The sequence below is a fragment of the Diabrotica virgifera genome, chromosome 7 (genome assembly GCF_917563875.1).
Source record: "Diabrotica virgifera virgifera chromosome 7, PGI_DIABVI_V3a".
NCBI classification, from domain to species: domain Eukaryota; kingdom Metazoa; phylum Arthropoda; class Insecta; order Coleoptera; family Chrysomelidae; genus Diabrotica; species Diabrotica virgifera.
Window position 1 is genome coordinate 138,224,541 of NC_065449.1, and position 27,254 is coordinate 138,251,794.

Sequence of the window (27,254 nt, forward strand, 5' to 3'; positions counted from 1 at the left end):
CTTGTTACCGTTATATCAACAAATTCCCTAGATTGCAGCTTTTAAGGCTATGGGTACATAATTCGCAAATATTTTACGTGTATCCCTACTTTTTCTGTCTTTACACGGCAAATTACGTGTAGACATTACTATGTAAACATTACTAGAATGTCATTCTACTTGAAAATGTCATCATTAATTTAAAGAGATGGCTTTTGAATGTTCTTGGATAACTGTTATTTTTATAATTGCAAATTATTAATTCAGTTAATAAATGTGATAATTTTTTCACTAACTATGTATTCAGTGATTGTAATAATTTATTTGTACAATAAAAACTAATACTCAATCGAGAAAAGAGGAAAAGTGTTAAAAGTGATTTTTTAATAATATATTGTTATGGAACGCTTACAATTTTGAACATCTTTAACAACAAAATACTTGGATCACAGAATATATTATCCTGATGTATTCTCTGCTTGGATCTTCCACAAATAATACACAATAAATAACTTTTTATTAAGTTCACGTCTTAAATCAATTATTTATCAAATACACTATATACCAATAATATTTAATCAATACCTCAAAATATTCCCGATGCAATGTCAAATATTTAAAATTGTCACTGATTGTCAGTGTCTGACTGACAATATATGCTGACAATATTATATTCGGCTGAGTGCGTTGTAAGACAAAGATAGATTTGGAAAATATTACCACGTCATTGTGTTCATTTTTTTCGAATCCTGAAAAAACCAATAAATATTTTTGAAAAATTTAAACGCAGAATGAAAGATTAAATTATTACCGAGGGCCGAAAGTCCCTTAGAATAAATAAAAAGTTTATTTTGAATGAGATATTTGAAATTAAAAATCACACTAAATTTTCTCTTAGTTTTTCACCCCTGTAACTTATTTAAATAAACATTATAGAACTTCTCAGGGACTTTCGGCCCTCGCTAATAACGTAATCTTTCATTCTGCGTTTAAATTTTTCAAAAATACTTGTTAGTTTTCTCAGGATTCGAAAAAAATGAATCTCCATTTGAATAGCATTGCAGCCGAAAATACGTACCGATCCTCTTAACTATAATTTTTTGTCTTTAGGTACAGTTAATTTAAAAATTATGGAAGTATGGATAATGAACGTTTGCTTAAAATAAAGCTTATTGCATAGTTAGTCATTTATGGTAGTTATTTTGTACCGAAGTTCAAAAATTATTACATAAAACCAATTTTTAGGGCCAAGTAAGTTATGACATGGGTTCATTTAAGTACAGTTATAAAAAATTTAGGGCTTTCTTTGGAAATTTTAACTAGATACTATTAAAATAGAAAGTTTTCAGTTCACGTACATTCCCGTAAGTTGAAAATTGGTTTTGAAATAGTGACGGTAACTGTACCTAAAAACTATATAACATTGTGTCATACCACCTTAATCAGGTTAACAAAAATGACTATGGATGGATCTGGAGCTAAAGTAACGACAGAGGAAGGTAGCACAAAATCAATTGCAATATAAACAGGGTTGCGACAGGGCGATTCCCTGTCAACCACACTGTTCAACGTAGCCGTATAATGAATAGAATAGAATAGAAATATGCTTTATTGTCATGGAAAATTGTACAATTTTATCGACAAAGCTTATAAAATGTCATGAAAACAAAACAATAATATACAATTTACTAAAATTACATAAATCGTCAATATAATTAAAAAATAATAATAATGAAGGAAAACAGAAACAATCAATTGCAAAATTTAAATAAATTGCAAATTGCATAGTCTACCTTAGTGCTGCATATGACGCCCAAATATAGATACAAAAAATACTACTTGTACAAAGGGTACTGTAATTTCTTAGTTATTGATTAATGAACAATGAACAATTAAGGCTAGCGAAATTAAAGTAACTATAGTACACTCCTTAACACAAATAGTTGCATATGCAGATGGCATAGTTCTTATGGAAAGATTAACCCGCCATTACACGCGCTATGAGGGAATCCCTCACCATATTTGTTTATAACCAATGAAATTGTGTAAACTAATACGATAAACTTAAGCACCCAGGAATGCCTTTAGCATGGTTCATGAGAGGGTATGAAAAAGTTATAGAATATTTCAGGCGGTCAGTGTGCTGTGTGATAGTTGAAAGGAGAGACATCCCTCTTCAAGTGAGGGAATTGTTCACTGCGCGTGCAAACACGGTGAAATCACGTTTCTGTTATCTCAAAGAAACTTTTAGGTTTTTATTTAATATTTAGGTAGGTTTAATTAAAATATTATTGTTTTGATTAGGTTAGGAACAGTGGCACACCGAGGGGGGTTTGAGGGGTTAAAATCCCACCCAGAGCATGTAGAAATATATATAAAAGAAAGTAGGAAAATGCAACTTGTCTTTCACAAATAATACAAAAAACTTTGGGTGCCCAAGCAAACCCCCCTCCCCCGCCCTCAAAGGAAAATTATAGGTATGCCACTGGTTAAGAACCCATTTTTAAATTTACCTATTCTAATTGGGAAATAAGCCACAATTTAACTTGAAAAATTGATTTTATTGACGTTTCGAATTCCACCTCGGACGTCGTTATCAAAATACAAAATATTAATAGCTAATTACATAAATGCCACAAGGAAATAGCTTCAGAACAGTTGTTAATTTTAATTTGTATTTTTAGTAAAATGAATTCGCTTAAAGAACGTTAATTTCTTCAGTGGCTTGCTGAAATTGAAAATTAAGAAAACTTGCTTTTGATCTATATTATTTTTACTTTTGTTTTGTTAAATTAATAAAAAAAATTGGTTTACGAGACTTTCTATAATATGCGAGTACAACCCATTTTATATTTATAGATGTTGACATTCATTCTTCCTCGAAATAAGTCGAATTTATGTAGGTGAGGGCGACGCTCATACGCGTGCAACCACGTCCCAATAGAAGACGCGTGTAACGGCGGGTTAAAAGAAGCAGTAACAATCCTGGCAAAGGAAGCACGTAAAACAGGTCTAGAAATTAACGAAGGACAAACAAAATATCTACTCTGCTCTAGAAGAGAAGATAACAGAACGATAGAAATCTACAGTTTTGAAAGAGTTCAACAATTTAAATATTTGGGAGTAATAGTGATTGACCAAAATAAGAGAAGTGAAGAAGTAACGGAGCGAATACTCATCATCATCAATGGCGCTACAACTCTTCGTGAGTCTTTGCCGAGTTTACTATTGCCTTCCATGTTTTTCGGTCCTGTGCCACTAATTCCCATTGTCGCACTCCCATTTTCTCTAGATCTTCTTTGACTGCATCTTTCCACCTTTTTCTAGGCCGCCCTACAGACCTTCTTCCATCTGGCCTTTCCAAGAACACATTGTTTACAAGGCGATTGTCGCTACTGCTTATCACATGCCCTGCCCATCGGAGGCTATTAGCCTTTATATATCTGACTAGATTTTCTTTTCCGAATAGAGTCTAGCTCGTTATTGTATCTGCTCCTCCATTCGTTTGTCACACTGTCTCTGCAAGGGCCATATATCATTCGAAGGATTTTACGTTCCCACACCAGCAATTTATTTACTTCTCTATTTGTTACTGTCCATGTTTCGTTTCCATACGCGACTGCTGGTCGTATTATGGTCTTATATATCTGGATTTTTGCACCTTGTGAAAGAAGTTTTGACTTCATTAGATGTTTCATTGCAAAGAAAGATCTGTTTCCTGCCATTGTTCGCGTTTCAACTTCTCGCTCTAATTTGTTGTCATTTGTGATTGTTGCTCCTAGATATTTAAATTCTTTAACCACTTCGAAGTTATGATCGTTTATAGAATATTTTGCCTTATTCGCCGTCGTTCTTGTTTTGAGACGACCATGTATTTTGTTTTGTCTTCATTTATTTTTAGATCGATGTTTAATGCAGCTTCTTCAAAGCTTGAGAAAATATCCTTAATTTCTAATGTTAATTGTGCTACTGCGTCTACGTCATCGGCAAAGGCGAGTATGATTTTTGCTCCCCGAGCAGTTATGTCTGGTTTGATTTTTGGATAAATTTTTCGCATGACATATTCTAAAGCCAGGTTAAACAACAATGGGGACAACGGATCGGAGCGAATACTAGCAGGTAACAAAACATATTGGAGATATCATAGGCTAATGAAGGACAAGAACTTATCCAGGAAAACAAAACTGAAAATATACAGAGTTGCAATCAGACCAGTAGTTACGTACGCACCTGAGACAATGTGCCTCACAGAAAAAGATGAAGAAAAATTGAGAATATTCGAAAGGAAAATCTTCAGATGGATTATGGGCCCGATAAAAAGGGATAACGGAGAAATGAGAAGAAGAATGAACCGTGAACTAAGAGACATAATGAAGGAAGAAGATACAGTTAGATTTATTAAAGCGCACAGACTGAGATGGCTGGGATACATAGAGAGAAGAAAAAACGACCTACTGATAAAGATCACTAGATGGAAACCAGAAAGACCAAGGGGAAGACCCAGAGAGAGATAGAAGGACCAGGTCATGAGAGATATCAAAATTCTGAAAGTGAAAAACTGAAGGGAACTATGCACATAAGCGAATCAGAGAGCTCTAATTAAGAGCGGCAAACATTCCATCCGAAATGAAAAGCCTTGATGATGATAATGGCTGGCTTCGGTCAACCGTACAGAAGTTGCTAATGGTAAAACTAAATCTAGATTCAGAATTTACTATTATTGACCGGGTTCGGGTTGGTTTCAACCCTGTGGGGTTTATACGTTCAATTTATGAAAGTAAGTATGGATCCCGAATTTAATATTATTGACTGGGGTCGGGGTGGTTTCATCCCTATAGCTGTTTATATGATCAATTTATCCAAAAAATATAGTGCGACACATGCTTTTTATGGTGAAACTAAGTGTGGATGCCGAATTTAATATTATTGACTGAGTTCGGCGTAGTTTTGACCCTATAGGGGTTGATTTGTTCAGTTTTGGAAGAGAATACTTCTTAACGTACTTTAAAAAAAATATGATGCGGCACATGTTTTTATAGCTACTAAAACTTAATACTGGTTGAATAGCGAACAGTACACACGTGTTTAACTCGTATCTTAACTCGATTCTCGGGCAGATATAGCAATAAAACAATTGTGTTATACAAAATTGCAATATAATTATTAATCAATATAGGTGCATAAATAAACAACCTAATTAATTAACTAATTATACAGTGAAAAAATCCGAAAAAAGTAATCCCAACGATAAGGAATTAAATTCTTGTGTAAAGTGATAAAAACTTGTGTGATATCGAATATAAACAGATCAGGTTTTACAGTAGGTGAAAACAAAACAATATTGTTGTGAATGGTGTATTTCTACAGGAAAATAAAGCATATTAATAAACCGAATCAGCTGTAAGTAGAAAACTTTATTATAATATAAATATAGTAAATAATTTTATTATAAACAGATAACCAGGGCCGGATTTTGATTTTTTACATAGGAATAAAAGTGCTGAAAAATTAGTAACGGCCAGCGCGGGTGTGGGTGGGAATTTGAACTGTGAGTAGAGTTCTCCACGAAACTTCACCCGTGACGCATTGACTAATAACTCTAGCACGAAAAATTACTAGGAATTAAGAACAAAGAGTTCAGATAGCGAATTAACTGATGAAATGAAAAGAAGGGAAGAGGAGGAACACCCCAGCAAAAAATCAAAAATAACAGCTAGATTACCACAAAAAACAGATGAAGAAAACAAGTGGAATGGAACAAATGATGAAAATGATGAGTGAATTAACAATGGATATAAAAGACATAAAAAAAGAACAATGTAGATCTGGAGACGAAATCACACAAATAAAGAATGAAATAAAAGAACTGAAAGATCAACAAAGCGGCTACAAAGATGAAATAAGAAAACTGCGAGAAACAAATGAAAAAGCTATAAAACAAATAGGTCAATTAGAAAAAGAAATTGGTATAGTAAATGAAAAAATAGAGAAATTGGAAAGAGAAAGAAAGAGGAAAAATGTAATAATACAAGGAATAAAAATTGATACAAATGATCAGAAAGTTTTACGAGGGGCTATGGAGAATTTTATGGAAAAAGAGCTACAAGTTTCAGTTGATGTAAATGGAGCAAGGAAAATAGGAGAAAATACTGTCATAGTGGAACTTAACAGCGTGAAAAACAAAATAGAAGTAATGAAAAATAAAAGTAAATTAAAAATCAAAAAAGACGAAAGAATCTATATTAATGATGATATGTCAAAAGAAGAAAGAATTATCCAGAAAGAAATTAGAAGCAAGGCTATAGTAGAGAGGCATAATGGAAAAAATGTGAAAATAGGATACCAGAAGCTAATTATCAATGGTGAAATATGGACATGGAATAACAGCCAACAACAACTCATAAAAGAGAAAAATATACAAGCAAAAAACTGTTCAGTATCCTTTTTGAAATGGTCATCAGAAAAGCCGAAATTAACAGGACAGGACTTGTATACCAACGAAAACACCAATGCTTGGCATTCGCTGATGACATAGTGCTGATAGCCAGAAGTAAACAAGAATTAAAAGAAATACTAAAAAGACTAGAGGCGATAGGAAGAAAGAAAGGGATATACATAAACGAAGAAAAAGACTAAATATATGGAATGGACAGAACGAGAATACACGCATAGGCGTAACCAGGATGATCCTAAGGGGGGGGTTACAACTATCTGAAAGGGGGGGGGGTTACAACTACTGGAAGGTCTCTGAGGGCTATGGTGTTAAGCGTATAGAGCTCAAAGTACATCCCAATGGGGGGGTTACAACCCCCAAAACCCCCCCTGGTTACGCCTATGAATACACGCAAGGGCAATATCTGACAATAAACACAGAGGCAAAAATATATACATTTTTAGGTTTTATTTTTTTGTGAGCGCAATTTTACTTCAAAAAATCTGAAAAAATTCAAGAGGTTATATCTTTCGAATACAAAACAACCTAATTTTTTTCAGACTTTTGTAATGAAAAATGAGCCCAGGAAAAATTTTTGAAATTTTCAAAAAAATTTTAGGTTATGATAATATGATTTGGCCAACTTTTAAATAGTATTTTTTTGAGTACTTTTTGCCGTTCTTTTAACTGGCAGAGGCAGAATTTTTAATATCTGAGCGGAAAGACCGAAAAAAATCGAAAAAACCGTTTTTGGCTGTCTCGAGATGCATCTCGGGACAGCCAATTTTAGGATTTAGGATCCTGACTATAACAACTGAAAAGAAAACTAAAATTGTGAATTTTGTCATAAAATTTGGTATGTGGGGTTAAAATAATATTTGGAACAACTTTTCCAAATAACTTTTATCGATATCTGTAACGAGAAGCAAATCGAATCGCATATCGAAAATTCACCGCGTTTGTGGATTCGCAGTAGGCCGCGTTTAAAATTTAAAGTTCAGTTGACTATTTTAAAAATTGTGAACCATCACTCTGCATGACTGTGCAAAATTTCAAATCTGTATATATTTTTATAGCCGAAACATAGGGGTGTGTTCATCTTAAATGCGGCACACTGTACCTTATCAATTTGATAATTTATTGCAACTAATATAGTCGTTCATTGTCACGCAAAACGTCAAACTGACAGTGCCCATTAAAATGTGCTCTTAATAAAATTAACTCTTTAGTGAGTTAATTAGTAGAAAAAAGGACACTTTTAGTGTTTTTTGTTAATTAATATAGGTGTTTTAAAAACTAATATTGATTGAGTGCGCTAAACAGGTCTATAAGCGACCCCCCAATGGGGGAAGCTTTTTCCCCAGGGACACCATTAGGTGAAAACTTTTTAGGTGTCAGTGAGAATAGTGAAATGGATATGATTGAATCAAGTTTAATCGAAAATTTGGATGATTCTACTGCGAAAATTACAACTAAAACCAGAGATTTTATTAAAGTGCCGACACAACAAATCCCACCTCCGCAAAAAGTTTTAGAGAAAAAATTGTTCAACGTTGCATCAGATAAGTACAATTTTAATAACGTTTATGTATATATAGAAAAATCAAACAATCAGGATATTGGTCGTTTACATCCACTTACTGTTGCAGACATCTTGCATAAAAAATTGAACATTCCTAATATTATTGAAATTAAAGCCATTGGAAAAACAGAATTAAAATTTTGTTAAGGTCAATAGTAGATGCAAATAATTTGGTGAAAAATATAAAATTAAAAGACCAAAACTTAGTAGCGTATGTCCCTAACCATTTACTAGAAATTAGAGGTCTAATAAGAGATATTGATACACAATATGATGAAATGTATTTGTTAGATAATAGTAAATCTCCCTCCCCCATAGTAGCCTTTAGAAGAACTTACAGAAAAGTTGACACCGATGGAAAAACTAACTATGTACCCAAAAGGACAATGATAGTCACCTTCGAAGGAAATATTCTTCCTAGCTACATTGCAATAAATAGTGTATTTTTTCCAGTTGAAACCTACATTGGCAAAGTAAACAGTGTTACAATTGCTTAAGATTTTGACACATTTCCAAGCAGTGTCGCAGTCCACAAACACATTGCATAAAATGTGGAAAACTCAAAAATGAAGATCATATATGTCAAGATAATGATGTTCAGTGCATACATTGTAATAGTAAAGATCATGTTTCCATATCCAAGAAGTGTCCAAAATACGAACATCAAAAGAAGATAACGAACGTAATGATTGAGCAGAAAATTTCCTTTATCGAGGCAAAAAATTACTGTGAATCGTCCTTCTCGGGATTGTTCATTCAGAATAGATATTCCACACTAGACAATATCGGAGACAGTTTTCCTCCCCTCCCAACATCTTCAAAAAAATCAACCCCTTCTACTACCACGCATAAAAACCAAAACATATCATCAAATAATACATTCCAACCCTCCTCAAGCTATTATAATATAGCTAAAAAACGAAAAATATCACTAAACCAATCACAAAACAATTCACCCATGTTCCCTTTTAATTTTGGGCCCTCCAAACCCCTTCCTGCTAATTTAAACACTCCAATTTGTCAAAACAAATCAGATCAGAGAGTACTGGAAACACTCATTTCCAATTATATTTTTAATTTGATCACAAATTTCAAACTGTCGATGATATAAAAACTATGAGTCAAGATAGTATTTACCATGGTATAAAAACGATTTTAGAGGATATCACTAATAAATAACATGTACCCAGAACTTAAATCATTAAAAATTTTGCAATGGAACGGTAGATCCGTTGTTTCGAATAAAAATAGTTTAATTCATTTTTTAATAACTGAAAATATTGATATTGTATTATTAAGTAAACCTGGTTCAAACCAAATCAAAATTATACATTTAAAGGTTATAATGTAATTCGCCAAGATAGATATGACGGGTATGCAGGTGTTGCAATTTTAATTAAAACAACTATACCATTTTGTGAAATAAATATTAGAAAAAATTGTAATGAGGATATTTTAGTTTGCGGTGCTATCGTTAAATGCAACACAATAGAATTAAGTTTTTTATCTATATATAGACCACCAAATATTAGTACATCCAAAAATGATTGGATAAATATCTTCTCACAAATCAAATCACCTTTTTTAATTGGGGGAGACATGAATGCTCATCACTCACTATGGGGTTCACTGCGTAATGATCCAGTTGATAATCAAATTGTTAGCAGTATCGAAGACCTAGATCTTATAATTTTGAATAATGGAGAACCTACATATCTTCCTAGGTATGGTACGCAAAAATCTATGATTGACATTTCACTCTGCACAGCTAATATAGCCAGTAAATTCACTTATTCAGTTTTATCTGACACTTTAGGCTCGAATCATTTTGCTATAACTATGAATTTTTCAATAACCAACACCTCACAAGAAATAATTTATCCAAAAAGCAAATGGAATGTCAAGAAAGCCAATTGGTCCTTGTATTCATCCTTAATTGCAACCTTGTTTTCCAACTACAATAACTCTTTCAATACTTATAAAAATTATAGTTTTCTAATAGATTGCATTAATGATGCTGCAGATAGATATATTCCTCAATACAAAATTTTTAAATCCAAAAACCGATCGCCTACAACATGGTGGGACCCAGAATGCGATCTGATAATCAATGACAGAAAAGAAGCAGTAGCATTGTATAAACGTTCACCAACCCTTGATAATTATCTAAACTGTCAGAAAGTTACTGCTCATACTAAAAAACAGTTGAAACAAAAAGCCAAAGCTATTTGGATTAAATGGTGTTCTAATTTAAGCAAAAATACCTCCTCTAAGGAGATATGGTCACAAGCCAACAAAATGAATCGAAAAGCACCTATTAGTATAAAACCCTTCAATGATAATCTGTTAGACGACTTTTTTAATAAAGTATGTCCTCCATTTGCTCAAAATTCACCTACACGTTCTACACAAAGTCATCATTCAAATAATCACTTCCTGTTAAAACCTTTTTCTGAAACTGAATTAGATTTTGCCCTTAAAAACCGCATAAATACTTCTCCTGGTATCGATCACGTAAAATACCCCATGTTAACCAACCTACCAGTTGCTAAAAAACTTCTTTTAAATGTCTTCAATGATATCATCCAAAAAAATATAGTTATCGATTCTTTCAAAAACATCTTAGTTGTTCCTATCCTTAAACCCGGAAAAGACCCAAACATCGTAAGTTCATATAGACCAATATCCTTACTGTCTTGTATATTTAAAACTTTAGAAAGGCTTATAAAATTTAGATTAGATTGGTGGTTACAAAAAGAGAATTTACTCCCAGTAAACCAGTTTGGTTATAAAAGAGATTTTGGAACTCTAGACGCTTTAACAACACTTTTTGTAGATGTACAGAATAACTTAACTAAAAATAACTACTTAGCAGCACTATTCTTAGATATTGAAGGAGCATATGACTCAGTTTGTTTATCAACCTTAAAACATAAAATGGTAAATTTTTTTCATATGCCAATTGCTTTCGTTAACACAATAATCGGTTTCTATACAGATAGGGTAATTTATATCAGAGATCATAATAACAAACTAATAGGACCTCGACATAATTATCACGGTATACCACAAGGCTCAGTATTATCACCAATTTTATTCAATCTGTACACCTCTGACATACATAAGATGCAAATAAATTACATCCCATTCAAAATCATACAATATGCAGACGACTTTTGTGTCTATACAGAAATCAAGAAATATGAAAACGGTATGCAAAACCTAAGTACAGTTTGTAGTTCCCTCTTTCCGTGGTTCTTAGAAAACGGCTTAAATTTATCAATTAACAAATCAGCAGTATCTGTCTTTACAAGACACAACCTTCCTATAAACCAAGTTGTATTACTGAGAGATCAATCTTTTGAATTTAAAAATATTGTCAAATATCTGGGCCTCATTCTGGACAAAAAACTAACTTGGAAACAACACATACAATATATGCTGGATAGATGTAATAAAGGTAGTAATTTCCTTAGAATGACAACTAGAGTGTGGTGGGGCTGCGATGTTGAAACATCTTTATTGTTTTATAGAACTTATATACGATCCATTATAGATTATGGTGCTACTGTCTACGGTTCTGCTTCCAAAAACCTTTTAAGAAAAATTGACGTTTTCCAAAATTCTGCCTTGAGAATCTGTTTAGGTGCTATGATCTACTCGTATACAACCAATACATGTTGAAGCTTCTGAGCCTCCTTTGAAGATTAGAAGAAATTTACTAAGCGAAAGCACACTCTACAAATTTCGAATTATTTTCCAGTATGTCATCTTAACGAATCAGATCTTACTTACAAGTATTGGATTAAAAAACCATCTCCGCCTTTATGCACTGCATTACAGAACAATCCTATTTTTTCAAAGGAATTGAACACAGTTTACAAAAACTTACGACTACTTCGCTCTCTTCCATAACACTGATGTAATAATACCCACATACAACGAAAACAACATAATCAGCAACAATATCCTGAAATCTATTTTGAACTGCTACAGTGATGCCACAGTTATATACACAGATGCATCTAAATCAAGAGAAGGGACTGGCCGGACTGGCTGTGCTTATTTTTTACCCTCAGGAGGTTTCGAATGCAAGTACAAACTTCCCAATGAGTTTTCAATTTTCTCTGCGGAATCATTAGCCATACTCGAAGAGTTGAAATATATTAAAAACTCTTATACTAAAAAAACGCTAATTCTTTCAGACTGCCTATCAGTTTTACAGAATATTAAAAATACTTTTTTGCCCAAAACATTTAGTAATCCTTACATATTTTTAATAAAGGATATGTTAAAGCTTTTAGAAGATTCTGACTTCAATATAAAATTTATTTGGGTTAAGGCACATATTGGACTCAAAGATAATGAATATGTAGACTACTTAGCTAAATCCAGTATAACATCAGGAACTTTATTTTCATATTCTTTATGTGTATCAGATGTTATTACTATTTTTAAAAGAAACCAACTTATGATATGGAAAGATCAATGGAATCTTTACTGCTTAACAAACCCCACAAGATACACCACTTTACAACCAGTGATTCCACAAAGTTTTTGGTTTAAGAGTTTTAAAGCTCCACGTAAATATATAACAACTATAAATCGACTACGTTTTGGGCATGCTTGCTATCCAAGTCATTTATATAAAATAAATGTGATTGAAGATGATAATTGTAAACATTGCGGAAAACAGGGTGATCTTGATCATATCTTTTTTGAATGTACTAAGTTTCAACAGCATTCAAACTCTCTCTATGAAAATTTAATTAAACTTAATATGCATGCACCATTCAATATCCAGTCTCTGTTGGCTACAGGCTCACAACAAATATATAATATCATTATAGATTTCTTGTCAGATACACACACAGTCCTATAAAATTTGTACGCGGGAGTGAAATTTTTTATGATTTATGTTCAGATTTGCATCCTTTTATCATAAATGTTATATCAGTTTATCAGAAATCCATCATTGTTTTTATTGTATTATTACTGTATTGTATTTATTTTTGCATTAGGGATAGGATTGTATAGTCTTTATTGCAGCTGGCTGAATGACTAACGTCTATGCCATTAAATAAAAAAAATATAGTCGTATTTTTTATAGATTCAAAATATACAATCAAACTACTGACTAATTCACTAATTTTATCATAAAAAGTTCAAATTGATTGCATTGAAGTATTGAACCAGTTATTAATGTGTATTAATAATGTATGTGTAATAATATAATATAATATACAGATAGGCTATTGATTATATTCAAAATAAGATAGCTAAAAGGAACTACAACGTTAACGGGGTTTTATTATTTCATATGGTCAATGGACATCTATATATGAAAAAACCGCGGAGTGCTACCATTTAAAGGGGTGCGTTTTTGAGAAATGGGTGAATTAGTCCCTGGGCACAGGTTACATTAGGGTGAGTTCTATGCACTTTTGGTACAAACATATCTACATAAAAATTGTTCCTGGTTAAATTTTCTATCTAAATATCACTTTTTAAAGTCAATGATACTTTTTTTTACAAAAATATATTCGAAAGAAAAAGCACAAAGAAACCCAAAAGAAAGAAATAATAAAATTGTTTTTTGTCCCATAACTTTTGTCCACGAGGATATAGGTATAGACATTGCTTTACAGAAAAAAAACCTACATATTTCTTCTTTAAAATGTTGTTTAGTAGAGGTAATTAGGATTTATAGTTTTCGAAATATGATTTTTCAAAGCTCGCCACTCACAGCAATTTTGGGCAATTTTCCTTGTTATTTCGCAAATATTGTTCATTAACTTTTTTCTACGTAACTTTAGGTACATGCAATGGTACACGTAATAGGAATAGAAATCAATTACCTTTAAAATGGTCTACTGTATAACGTTGTACGACTTTTTTTAAAGGGATTATGGTTTTTCAAAGTTTTATACTTTTAACGATTTTTTATGATATAATATAAAAATAAAATAATATTATATAATATATTATATACCTATTATATAATACCTAATATATAAAAATATTTTTTACATTTTTTACGATTATTTTCAAAATTTCTCATTATAACTTTTTTTCTTCTACATTTAGGTATATATTATATTATATAATAAGGAAACCTTATTTTGTTTACTTTAAAATGGTGTAGGTATTACAAAAAATTCTAGGATTATTTTTGAATAAGATATTATTTTTCAAAATGTAATAAGTGCTTGCAACGATTTTTGATTTTAGGATTATTTTTTACATTTCTCATTATAACTTTTTTTTCTTGTACATAAATATACTATATATTGCCCAATAAAGAGGGCTTACTTTCTGTTGTTTAAAATGGTGTATCATCTATATTTAAATAATGGAAACCGAGTGATCCTTTGATATTTTTTTACCTGTATTATTTAAAATTATTTCTTTAACAAAAATTACATAAACACTTAGAAAACATCACTTTAGTTAAAATTATTTAAACGTTGACATTTAAAAAATTTTCAAAATCAAAGTCCATCTCTTCGTTAGCATTAGCTTCAATATCTTCCTCTGACACCTCAGTTGTCTTAGAGTTCCCACAATTAGTATCCATGCACATGCACCCTTTACAGAATATTGAACAACTAATTCCTATCTTCCTACAACCGCAGTTTTTTGTACATCCTTTGGTACATTTACATGCTATTTTTTCAAGCAAAGCTTGTGGTGCAAGAGCTTTGACAGTAAATATTGGAATTAATCCATATTTTGAAGTTTGCCCGGCCGAGTCAAGTGGATCCAAAGTATTACCTATAAAAAATAAGATTCAATCATAACACACAATCACATAAAAAAGTTATAATGAAAAATTTAAAAAATAATCCCAAAATCAAAAATCGTTGCAAGTACTTATTACATTTTGAAAAAGAATTTTAATAAAAAATTAATCGTATAATTTTTTTATAATACACCATTTTAAAGTAAACAGAATAAGCTTTCTCTTTTTTTATACAATATATACCTAAATGTAGAGAAAAAAAGTTATAATGGGAAATTTAAAAAATAATCGTAAAAAATATAAAATCTCATTAAAAGTATAAAATCTTGAAAAAGATAACCTCTTTAAAAGAAGTCGTACAACATTATACCGTAGAACATTTTAAAGAATTGAGTTCTATTCCTCTTACGTGTACCATTGCATATGCCTAAAGTTACGTAGAAAAAAGTTACAGAACAATATTTGCGAAATAACAACGAAAATTGCCCAAAATTGCTGCGAGTGGCGAACTTTGAAAAATCATATTTCGAAAACTGTAAATCCTAATGACCTCTGCCAAACATAATTTTAAAGAGAAAATATGTAAGTTTTTTTTTGTGAAGCAATGTCTATACCTATATCCCCGTGGACAAAAGTTATGGGACAAAAAACAAAATTTTTTTCTTTTGGGTTTCTTTGTGCTTTTTCTTTTGAGTATATTTTTGTAAAAAAAGTATCTTTGACTTTAAAAAGTTATATTTAGATAGGAAATTTAAACAGGAACAATTTTTATGTAGACGTGTTTGTACCAAAAGTGCCTAGAACTCACGCTAATGTAACCGGTGCCCAGGGACTAATTCACCCATTTCTCAAAAACGCACCCCTTTAAATGGTAGCACTCTGCGGTTTTTTCACACATAGAGATTCATTGACCATATGAAATAATAAAACCCCGTTAACGTTGTAGTTCCTTTCTATAGTACATAATCAATAGCCTAAGAGAGAGTTATGTATGGAAACCCTCAATTATCTCCGAAATGGCTTGCACGATTTTTGTGGATTGTGGTTGGGGTTTTCTAATGTGGCCCGCCGATATTATAGTAATACTTACATTGTTGTCAGATATTCCGTTTTTCTGAAAATCTAATTAACTTTGTTATTTCAAATGGAACACCCTGTATATTTTTTGCGTTTTGAAGTCCTTAACAAATACTGATTATTTTCCATGTTTCATTCCCTATACCTAAAGGCCATAATTTCGGAGTTATTGCTACATTTATTTAAAAAAACGTTTTAAACAAATTATAAAAATCAATTTTTTTGGCTTGCATAGACATTATTTTACGTTCTTTGGACCATTGGGAACAGAAAAGTTCTCTTGTAATTTTTCTCTAAAGTTAATCGTTTTTGAGTTATAAATAATTTAAAACTGAAAAGAAATCGAATAATTTAGGGGAGTGCAATTAGAACGAAAAGATACAATGTTTCGGAAAAAATCAAACAAAGTTACATTTTTCTAAAACTTTTTTGTTAGTTTATAAATATGTTAAAGTAAAAAGTTCTGCTCACAAATTTCGCCGCTAATTGTTTATTAATTGTTTAAACAATAACAATTGTTTTGTATAAATAATGTTAAGAATATGGGTGAATTCAACATTTTATTTTGATAAAAAATGTTTTTATTTTAGTTTTGACTATGCTGAACCCGAATCTGACATTACAATTTGCAAATTCAAAATTAGTCTGGGCTGATTATCGGAGAATAGGCCATTTTTAGGAAAAGTTATTTACCAGCAATTTTATTGCTGGAATCGAATCTTATGATTGTATATATTAATAATATAGGTATGCAAAGTCCGCAGATAGTGTGCTACTTTTTTTATAAACAAAATGGCGCCCGAAAATCGTGTTTTTTTCAATTTTTGCTCTATAACTCCAACGATTTTAACTTTACACCAAAAACACTCAAATAAAAAATCACCGCAATTAAATTCTGCATAGAAACGTGTTTTTCCCGATTCACTTCGACGAAAACTTTCCCCGGAAAAAGCGGGTTTTTCCAACAAAATCTTTAATTTTCAACTAAAATTTTAGATAGGTAATTGTTAATCAATAATTAAATAGCTTGGTAATATAAAAGCCCTTTTCGTATAGATTATAATTCCAGAAGCCGATGGAAACTGAATGAACAGTTTAGCAACAATTGAATTGTTAATTAAAAACTTACGTTCGCTATGATAACGACAATAATTATGATGCATAAGAATAACTATGATTTTTTCATAAAAAGCCACTATACCTATCTAATGTACTTTACAGAATTGAAATTGGACTATTTAAGCGGCCTCAGGAATATTTTAAAATTATAAAAAATTTTTTGGCTTATAAACAAATAGAATATCTCGGGAAATATTAAACTAAATTAAATTGTGAAAATAGTATTCGAAAAACAGCGGCAGGACGCTTCTTTTAAAAGAAAAAACATTTAAGGTACTAGTACACTTTAGAAGACCAAAAATGAGCATTTTTTCAAGATTTTTTTTCTCAGAACATTTATTAGAAATGAACATAAAACTTTTTACATATTAATATCTAACTCTTAGAGAATACAAAAAGTATATCTTTTTTCATTTATGCACATACACTAATATTGTAGAGGGCGCCAAAGTCGAGGCCTCGAAAAAAAGTAGTTCCGATGGCGGACAGTTAATCTCAGGATTGGGATCTCTGAAACAAAAGAATCGTACGGTATTTGAGAAAGGAAGGTTTCTTACGTGACAATTTACCACCGTTAGTGAAAAATTCCGTAAAACAAAGATTTTACGGAAACTCAAAAAATTTTTGTGAAAAAATCGCCCGTTTTCTTTCAGTTTTTCATAGTTAAAAAATATTTGTTTTTTATTATTTGGTCAAATTGTGGTAAATTGTCACGTAAGAAACCTTCCTTTTTTAAATCCAGTACGATTTTTTTGTTTCAGATATCCCAATCCTGAGATTAACTGTCCGCCATCAATTTTCGAGGCCTCGACTTTTGCGGCCTCTACAATATTAGTGTACGTGCGTAAATGAAACAAGATATATTTTTTGTATTCTCTAAGGGTTAGATATTAATATGTAAAAAGTTTTATGTTCATTTTTAATAAAGGTTCTGAGAAAAAAATTCTTGAAAAAAATGATTATTTTTGGTCTTCTAAAGTGTACTAGTACCTTAATTATGATGAGCAGTTCCTGAGATACAACCGGTCAAAGTTGACCGGAATTTACGGCAAAGATATAAACAGTAGGATCATAATTTTCAAACCATCACTTTTTTATTTTTGTCCTATTTCTCCATACCAATTTTCATATCTTTAAACTACTCGTAACATATATTATTATAATAAAAACTATCGATAATACGTGTGAAAATTGCCAAAAATAGTAAAATTCCAATCAAAAATTAGGTTGGAGAAAATGTAACCCTCAAAGTGCAAAATCGGTATACGTTAAAAAAATGCATTTTCTCGGCTTCCCATGCAGCAATTTCCTTCAGTCTTTTTTTGTTCCCAAGTAACTCGAGTAGAGCCATCGAACTAACGCATTATTAAATGTCAGACTTGCTTTTGTTTTGTTATAATAAATTAATTTATTTATTATAACACAAAATTTTAATTTGTTTAAATAAAAATTGTTTAAATAATTATACAGCTTATCTATAACTATAAAATGAGAATATTTATGTTTTTAACTTTAAAAGGTACACTTGTATTAAGTTTATCTAAAAAAAAAGCCTACAACTGGAAAACATATGTTGTTTTCTGTTCTTATAAATAAATTAATCTATTATAACAAAACAAAAGCAAGTTTGACATTTAATAATGCATTAGTTCGATGGCTCTACTCAAGTTATTAAGGAACAAAAAAAGAATAAAGGAAATTTCTCCATGGGAAGCCGAGAAAATGCATTTTTTTAAAGTATACCGATTTTGAACTTTGAGGGTTACATTTTCTCCAACCTAATTTTTGATAGGAATTTTGCTATTTTTGGCAATTTTCACACGTATTATCGATAGTTTTTATTATAATAATATATGTTATGACTAGTTTAAAGATATGAAAATTGGTGTGGAGACAGAGGACAAAAATAAAAAGGTGATGGTTTGAAAATTATGATCCTATTGTTTATATCTTTGCCGTAAAGTCCGGTCAACTTTCACCGGTTGTATCTCAGGAACCACTCATCACAATTACACGATTTTTCTTTAAAAGAAGCGTCCTACCGCTTATTTTCGAATACCGTTTTCACATTTTAATTTAGTTTAATATTTCCCGAGATATTCTATTTGTTTATAAGCCAAAAAATTCTTTATAATTTTAAAATATTCCTGAGGCCGCTTAAATAGTCCAATTTCAATTCTGTAAAGTACATTAGACAGGTATAGTGTCTTTTTATGAAAAAATCATAGTTATTCTTATGCATCATAATTATTGTCGTTATTATAGCGAACGTAAATTTTTAATTAACAATTCAATTGTTGCTAAACTGTTCATTCAATTTCCATCGGATTGTGGAATTATAATCTATATGAAAAGGGCTTTTACATTATTAAGTTATTTAATTATTGATTAACAATTACTTATCTAAAATTTTAGTTGAAAATTAAAGATTTTGTTGGAAAAACCCGCCTTTTCCGGGGAAAGTTTTCGTCAAAGTGAATCGGGAAAAACACGTCTCTATGCAGAATTTAATTGCGGAGAATTTTTATTTGAGTGTTTTTGGTGTAAACTTAAAATCTTTCGAGTTATAGAGCAAAAATTGAAAAAAACACGATTTTCGGGCGCCCTTTTGTTTATAAAAAAAGTAGCACACTATTTGCGGACTTTGCATACCTATATTATTAATACAGACAATAATAAGATTCGATTCCAGCAATAAAATTGCTGGTAAATAACTTTTCCTTGTATTTTGCTAATTAGCCCAGAGTAAATGGCGGATTCAAAATGGCGGATTTTTCCTAAAAATCCTTAAAAAGTTGTAAAATCCGAATTTTTTTTATAAAACGTGTTTTTTTACATATATGTGGATATTTTTGAGAGGTTGCTGAACCTGAATCAAATTTTGATAATTTAAATTATAAAATGGCAGATCCAAAATGGCGGATAACTTAAAAAATAGTTGTAAAATCATAATTTCTTTACAAAATGTATTTATTTCTACAAATATTTATTTTTGAGAGCCTTGATAAACCTAACTTAAATGTTAACATTATAAACCATAAAATGGCGGATCCAAAATGCGGATTTTCTAAAAAGAACATAAAAAAAACATTTTTCTAAAACATTTATTGTCTTTATTTTTAACAGGTTGTTGAATCTGAATTAAAGATTAAAAATTTAAATTTCAAAATGGCGTATCCAAAATGACAGATATTTAAATGAAAAACAAGTAGAATCCATTCAAACAAATATGGAATTTCATTCTTAAAAAAAGATAAACAAATAATTTTCACAATAATATTAAAAATTATAATGTATTAGAAAGAAAGAACAAATTCTTCAAAATCTATCTCTTCAATATTCAAAAAATTGTTGCAATGGGATCATAAATAAAAAAGTTATTCTTAGTAAAAAGCTCTCCATATTTTAAAACTTTAAATGCAATCATAAAATATCAATTTTTATCAATTTTGTACAAGATATGTCAATAAATAAAAATTTCAGTTAGGAGTAAAATACCTATATTTTTCATAATACTGAAAATTGTTATTATGGAAAGTTGTTCAGAATTAAAAACGATGTGTCAATATGCAATTACACTCTTCTAATCGAAATATTGTGAACTATAAAGGTACATATTTATTGAGCGAAATATATATTTTTTACATACCTCGTATAATATTGATAAAATATAATATTTTATATTTGCATATTAAGTGTTAGACCATGCACAGCTATTTATGACGAATAACTTTCTTCATAAAATTAATAATAAAACAGTTGTCATAAATAATAAGTGAAAATTAAATGATGTTGGGTATAATTAATTTGAAACAATATTAAAAAAAACAAATTTTCGATTAGAAGGATATAATTACATATTGGAACATAGTTTTTAATTACAAACAACTTTTCTTTATAAAATTTTCGATATTGTGAAATATAAAGGTACTTTACTATTGAGTAAAATTCATATTTTTTGACATACCTCGTACAAAATTAACAAAATTTGATATTTGATGGTTGCATCTTATGTTATATACGATGCAAAGTATTTTATACAGAATATCTTTTTTTCGTAAAACTGATATTAAAAAAGTTATCAATAGGTTCCAAGTTACGCAGACATACTGTATAAGAGCTAAAAAAATTTTTTTGTTGAACATTTATTATTGTTGAAGCTTATTATTAAATGCATTTTAGGTAAGTTTTACAGAAAAAAGTTTTGATCACTCTGTATATACATTTTTTCAGCTGGTAATTTTCGGTTTTTGTATTACATTTTTGTTATCTTTCTTAGTTTTCTCAAAAAGTAATTGTTTATTTCATTTTTAAACTAAAATAATCCAGTGTTTTTTAAAGATTACATCCTAAGCTTTAAAAAAATATCAAAAAAATTGTATTAGATTTATTCAAACTTAAGTAATACCGTCTTAAAGTGGTGGGAATTCTGTAAAACTACGAAGTTTTCAAAAATTACATTTTTTGAGACATCGTATTATTTGAATTAAATTTTTGAGATTTTTTTGAATAAAACATCATTTAGTAAGATGATTGAGAGGTAAGTTGTGCAAATTTGAGAGTTTTATAAGTAAAATTGTATTAGTTACACATTTTTAAATCATTTTTAAACAAAATTCATGTAAGGCTCACTATCCGCCCATACCGTCCTTATGTCCATACATTTTATTTCTTTTTATTACAACCATAAGATAGCTTATTTCATGTTCTTTCATGTCCAATTTGTAAAATTTCTTGTGATCCATTAGTTAAAGCATTACATTAAAAAAACTCATCCGTGCACTTCTTCCAACGCTAGTTTACAGTGCGCCAATGTGTGTGAGAAGGGTGACTTTAGCGTTATATATAACAAATTACAGAAGCTAGAGATTTAATTTTAGAAAAATCTTTATATAAGGTTTTTTTGTAAAATTTTCTTAATTTTTCAATGGTCAAGCCAGTTTTTTTCTAAAAAATATATTTTCGGAGTTATTTAAAAAACATCTAACTTCGCTGTTCATTTGTTTAATAAAAAATGAAGCACCCACTTCTCGAGTGGAACTTTTTGATATGTTGTTTATTAAACATTTCTTAATGAGATTACAAAAAGTTTTATCTTGTTTGATTTTTTCCGAAGTGAAAGTCTAAATGCACTCCCCTAATTACGATTTTCAAGGTTAAAAAACAAATCAAAAATATTATTTTTGAAACTGCCAAGTATAGAAATTCAAGCTAAAGCCTTATTTTATCAGTTACCAATAAGTAATTTGAGCTTGTTTCATTCTAAAATATTGTTTTTTAGTTGTTAATGCAGCCCGATCACCCGTCCTCTCATAAGCGCTTCATTAACATTTATCAAAAAGCAATGTTTTAGAATAAATCGTGCCAAAAAATTTTACAGCGAGCCCCTGGAAGAAGGGTTTGGGTACTCCGTAGTTTCAAAAATAATGTCTTTTATTTTTGTTTTTGAACCTTGAAAATCGTCATTATTCGATTTTTTTCAGTTTTAAATTGTTTATAACTCGAAAACGATTAACTTTAGAGAAAAATTACAAAAGACTTTTTTTGTTCCCAATGATCCAAAGAACGTAAAATAATGTCCACACGGGCCGAAAAAATTGATTTTTATAATTTCTTTAAATTTTTTTTAAATAAATGTAGCAATAACTCACATGGCATTTAGGTATAGAGAATATAACATAAAAAATAATCAGTATATCTTAAGGACTTCGAAACGCAAAAAATATACAGGTTCTATTTGAAATAAGAAAGTTCATTAGATTTCCAGAAAAACGGAAAATCTGACAACAATGTAATTATCACTGTAATATCGGCTGCATTAGAAAACCCCTACCCACCAAAACCTATGAAAAACGTGCAAGTCGTTTCCGAGATACTTGAGGGGTTTTATACATAAAACTCACTATATTTATTATAATAATACTATATTAATACGCATTAATTGGTTCAATATTTCAATGCAATCAATTTGAACTTTTTATGATAAAATTAGTGAATTAGTCAGTATTCTCATTGTATATTTTGAATATATAAAAAATACGACTATATTAGTTGCAATAAATTATCGAATTGATAAGATACAGTGTGTCGCATTTAAGATGAAGACACCCCTATGTTTCGGCTATCAAAATATATACAGATTTGAAATTTTGCACAGTCATACAGGATGATGGTTCACAATTTTGAAAATAGTCAACTGAACTTTAAATTTTAAACGCGGCCTACTGCGAATCCACAAACAGGGTGAATTTTCGATATGCGATTCTATTTGCTTCGCGTTACAGATATCGATAAAAGTTATTTGGAAAAGTTGTTCCAAAAATTATTATAACCCCACATACCAAATTTTATGACAAAATTCACAATTTTAGTTTTTTTTCAGTTGTAGTCAGGATCCTAAATAATAAAATTGGCTGTCCCGAGATGCATCTCGAGACAGCCAAAAACGGTTTTTTCGATTTTTTCGTTCTTTCCGCTCAGATATTAAAAATTCTGCCGCTGCCATTTAAAAGAACGGTAAAAAGTACACAAACATTATCATAACCTAAAATTTTTTTATAAATTTCAAAAGTTTTTCCTGGGCTCATTTTTCATTACAAAAATCTGAAAAAAAATAGGTTGTTTTGTATTCAAAAGATACAACCTCTTGAATTTTTTCAGATTTTTAAAGTAAAATTGCGCTCACAATAAAATAAAACCTAAAAATTCTCCTTTTCTCGATTTAAGACGTTTTAGGACCTCTGGGAAGCTAAAAATTTACATGAGGGCCTAATTTTATATCCTTTATCGAAAACATAAGTAGCGGGGCTGATCGGTGCGAGGCATTTTTGACCATCTTATCCCGCTATAGCCTTTGTGGGGAGCTATTATAATATTGTGGAACCATATTACATATTTTGATTTTCTTCTTAGTAAACGAAGTATTTTGATTAGTAGATTCTGTTATGTGCGTGGATCACACTCTTTAATAGGTATATTGGTGTACTTCATCATATTATAACTCGTCTTATGGGCAAATTTCGCTTTCGAACTATCATTCACTTAATTTTTCCCGGTACATATAACTAGATACATATGTAGTTCACCTTTGTTGCGCTGGCACATCTTAATTTATCATAATTGCATTTTTCTTGGCTCACACACTCTCTTTGGTAGTTATAATAGGTATCAGATTTTGTTTAAACACATTATTGCTTATTTTAACGCCAATTTGTAGCTCTGATAATTTTTGTCTAATCACTTTTTTCAAATAGAACTTTAAAATTTGTCTTTTATTTTAGGTTGGAATTAAAACTGATGAAATTGATATATTTGTTTTTAACTCATGCTTAGCAAATAACGCTTATCCCTCTCCTTTAAATTACAATAATTTTCCAAAATCTGTATGCACATCAATCAATAACGTAGCTTGTCATGGAATTCCAGATGATAGACCATTAGAAGATGGAGATATTATTAATGTTGACATAACGGTAAGTACAAAATGAGAATCATATTTTTTATTTCAATTCTTTTTGATGTACAATATAAATCAGTAATATATACCGGGTGGTGAATCGGAAAACGGGCCATAGGAAACTCAATGTAAAATTCTAAACTGTTGAATTCCTGCTTCCCTAATTATGTTACATCAAAAGTCATGAGAAGTTATTTGTAGAGGATTGAAATCTGTATTAAAAACAGAAGTTACAATTGTTCTACGATTTAAACACATTCCAAAATTTTGAAAAATATAATGTATTTACCGCAGTAGGTATGTGTGGGTATGTTAGGCCACACGTTACTATTTAACTGACAGTGAGCACATTATTGACTGAAGAAAATATCTTTATTATTAATATTTTCTCCTTAACTAAGGGTATCTTATCAACTTTATTGTGTTTTAAACAAAAAATGATAAAATAATTAAAAAAATTGACAGTTCTAATTGTTAATATAATAAATTCATTGTCAACAAATGCAATCTTATACACATTATTGTATTGTGTGTGGCCTAGCTTTGGCGTATTACTCTGAAAATTGTATTATATTTTTACAAAATTTTGAATAATTATTGTTCATAGAACAATATTAACAGTTGTTTTCAATAGAGAATTCAATTCTCTACAAATAGTTTCTGATGACTTTTGATGTAAAATAATTCGGGAAGCAGGAATTTAACAGCTTAGAATTTTACATTGAGTTTCCTATGGCCCGCTTTCCAATTCACCACCCGGTATATATATATATATATATATATATATATATATATATATATATATATATATATAACAGGTATATAATCTTTGCTGAACAGTTAGGAAACAAGGTTGAAATATTGGGGTAGCAGCAATCTCAAAGAAAACTCTTTATAATAATTCCAAGCTTTCGATAATGTTTATTATCATCTTCAGGAAACTACAAATATAAATATACAGTATTTAACAATTAGTCTAACTAAAATCAATAAAAATTGTTATCTTTGTGCCATCAAAAATCCAAAACACCATAGTTTTCTCTCACTAAACTAGGTGTCTAGGATCCCCAGAAACACAAAAATAACAAAATATTGCTCTGAGAAATGCAGAGCTAATACTCTCACTATAAACACCGCATATCACAGAACAATCTTACTAAAAAATTATTTATATGTTTTGGTACTTACATTATTTGAGGATGTAGAGCCTAGTTGTTAAATACTGACATAACAATGAAATTTTGTCTTGGTAAATAGTAAATAATATAAATTAAAGTAAAAACTATATAAAAACTTATAAAAATCTGAGTATAAAGCGATAAAAGCTAAAATATTTTTTAAAAAATTATGTATGTCTAATTGGCATTTTACAAAATGTCTAACAAAATGTTATGGATGTTTATTCATTTTTCTTTGAATTCATACGGAAACGTCACATTCACTGAACCAATTACAATTTTGTTATAAATTTCTAATAATTTTGAAATAGGAAAAGAGCGAAATGATAATATAAAAGTTTTAATAAATGCAAAATTGTTTCATAGTCCTTGTCTTTTATTATTATGTAGTATACTGAAAAAATCTACAAATTATGTATCAAATTAAAGAAGAATCTGAATTATTAAATTTAAATTGGTTATTTTTGTCTAAAGTGAGCAAATAAGAATAAATTTCACTGAGATGTCTTACATCTGATTTTTTGTTTATCGAATTTTCTTCTTGAAAGATAAAAGCCATTTCCAAAAAAAGTCTTTTTTTATATGAGTTCTCAGAAGCTAGTACTTTAGTATGTTGATAATCCATTACATGACCCTCTTTGGAAACATGTTCTGCTAAAGCACAACGTTCAGGATGTAGTCTAGAATCACTTTTATGTGAAATTATTCGAGATGATAAAGTTCTCGAGGTGATACCTATATAGCTCATATTACAACTACGACATGGTATATTATAAACTACATTTGAACAAGACAATGCAGGAGTTTTATCTTTCAGTCTAGTAAAAATTGAGTTAATAGATAATGTGATACTATTAGCTATTTTTATGCCACTAATTTGATTAAAGATTCTGCTTAGCTTTGGTGTGATGTTCTTAATGTAAGGGAGTGAAAAATATTTAAAGTTAATGGGTTCCTGGTTTTCTGCAACATTAGTAAGATTATTTAAATTTTGGTTGTTAATATTATTATTATTTGTGTATGAGATGTCAGATGTATTAAAAAGTAATTTCTTTATAAGGGTTTTTGGATAGGAATTGTCAATGAATATATTATATAATATTCTTAGATTTGTATTATGAAATGAGTTGTCTGATATTTTTAAAACCCTTGATTTCATTTGTTTTATTAAATTAACTTTTTGAGAAAATTTATGGTAAGACCAGTAATTCATATACCTGCCTGAGCTTATTGGTTTTTGGTACCAGTCAATCATTAAGGTGTTTGTAGTAGTATTACGAATAAATTTAGTATCTAAGAAAGGTAGAGTACCATTTTCATCTTCTCTTTCTAAGGTAAATTGAATGTAAGGATCATAACTGTTGAAGATGAACAAGATTTCATCCAAGGCATTGGAAGGTAGGCTAAGTATTATGTCATCAACATATTTCTTAATAAAACAAAGGTCAAAAGGTAGTACTGGTATTACTACGTCCAACAAATCGTCCATCACATAACATGCAATAATAGGTGAAATTGTCGCTCCCATAGGAGTACCAAATTTTTGAGAATAATATTGATTATTAAAAGAAAAATATGTGTTATTAAATAAAAAGCTAATTAAATTTAAGAAGGTGTCTTTCTCAATGTTACAGAAATTACGAATAGAAGACCATTTTTTATTAATAGCTCTTAGAGCTGCATCTAAG

The 27,254-nt window shown here is 30.0% G+C and overlaps 1 protein-coding gene across 1 annotated transcript in view; it reads left to right on the forward strand.

Annotated features, from left to right (window-relative positions):
- LOC114331037 (methionine aminopeptidase 1D, mitochondrial) overlaps positions 1-27,254 on the forward strand; it is a 147,946-nt gene that overhangs the window by 16,247 nt on the left and 104,445 nt on the right. The window contains exon 3 of the mRNA XM_028280500.2: positions 24,213-24,404. Coding sequence (XP_028136301.1) covers positions 24,213-24,404 — 192 coding nt within the window. The remainder of the gene's footprint in view (positions 1-24,212; positions 24,405-27,254) is intronic.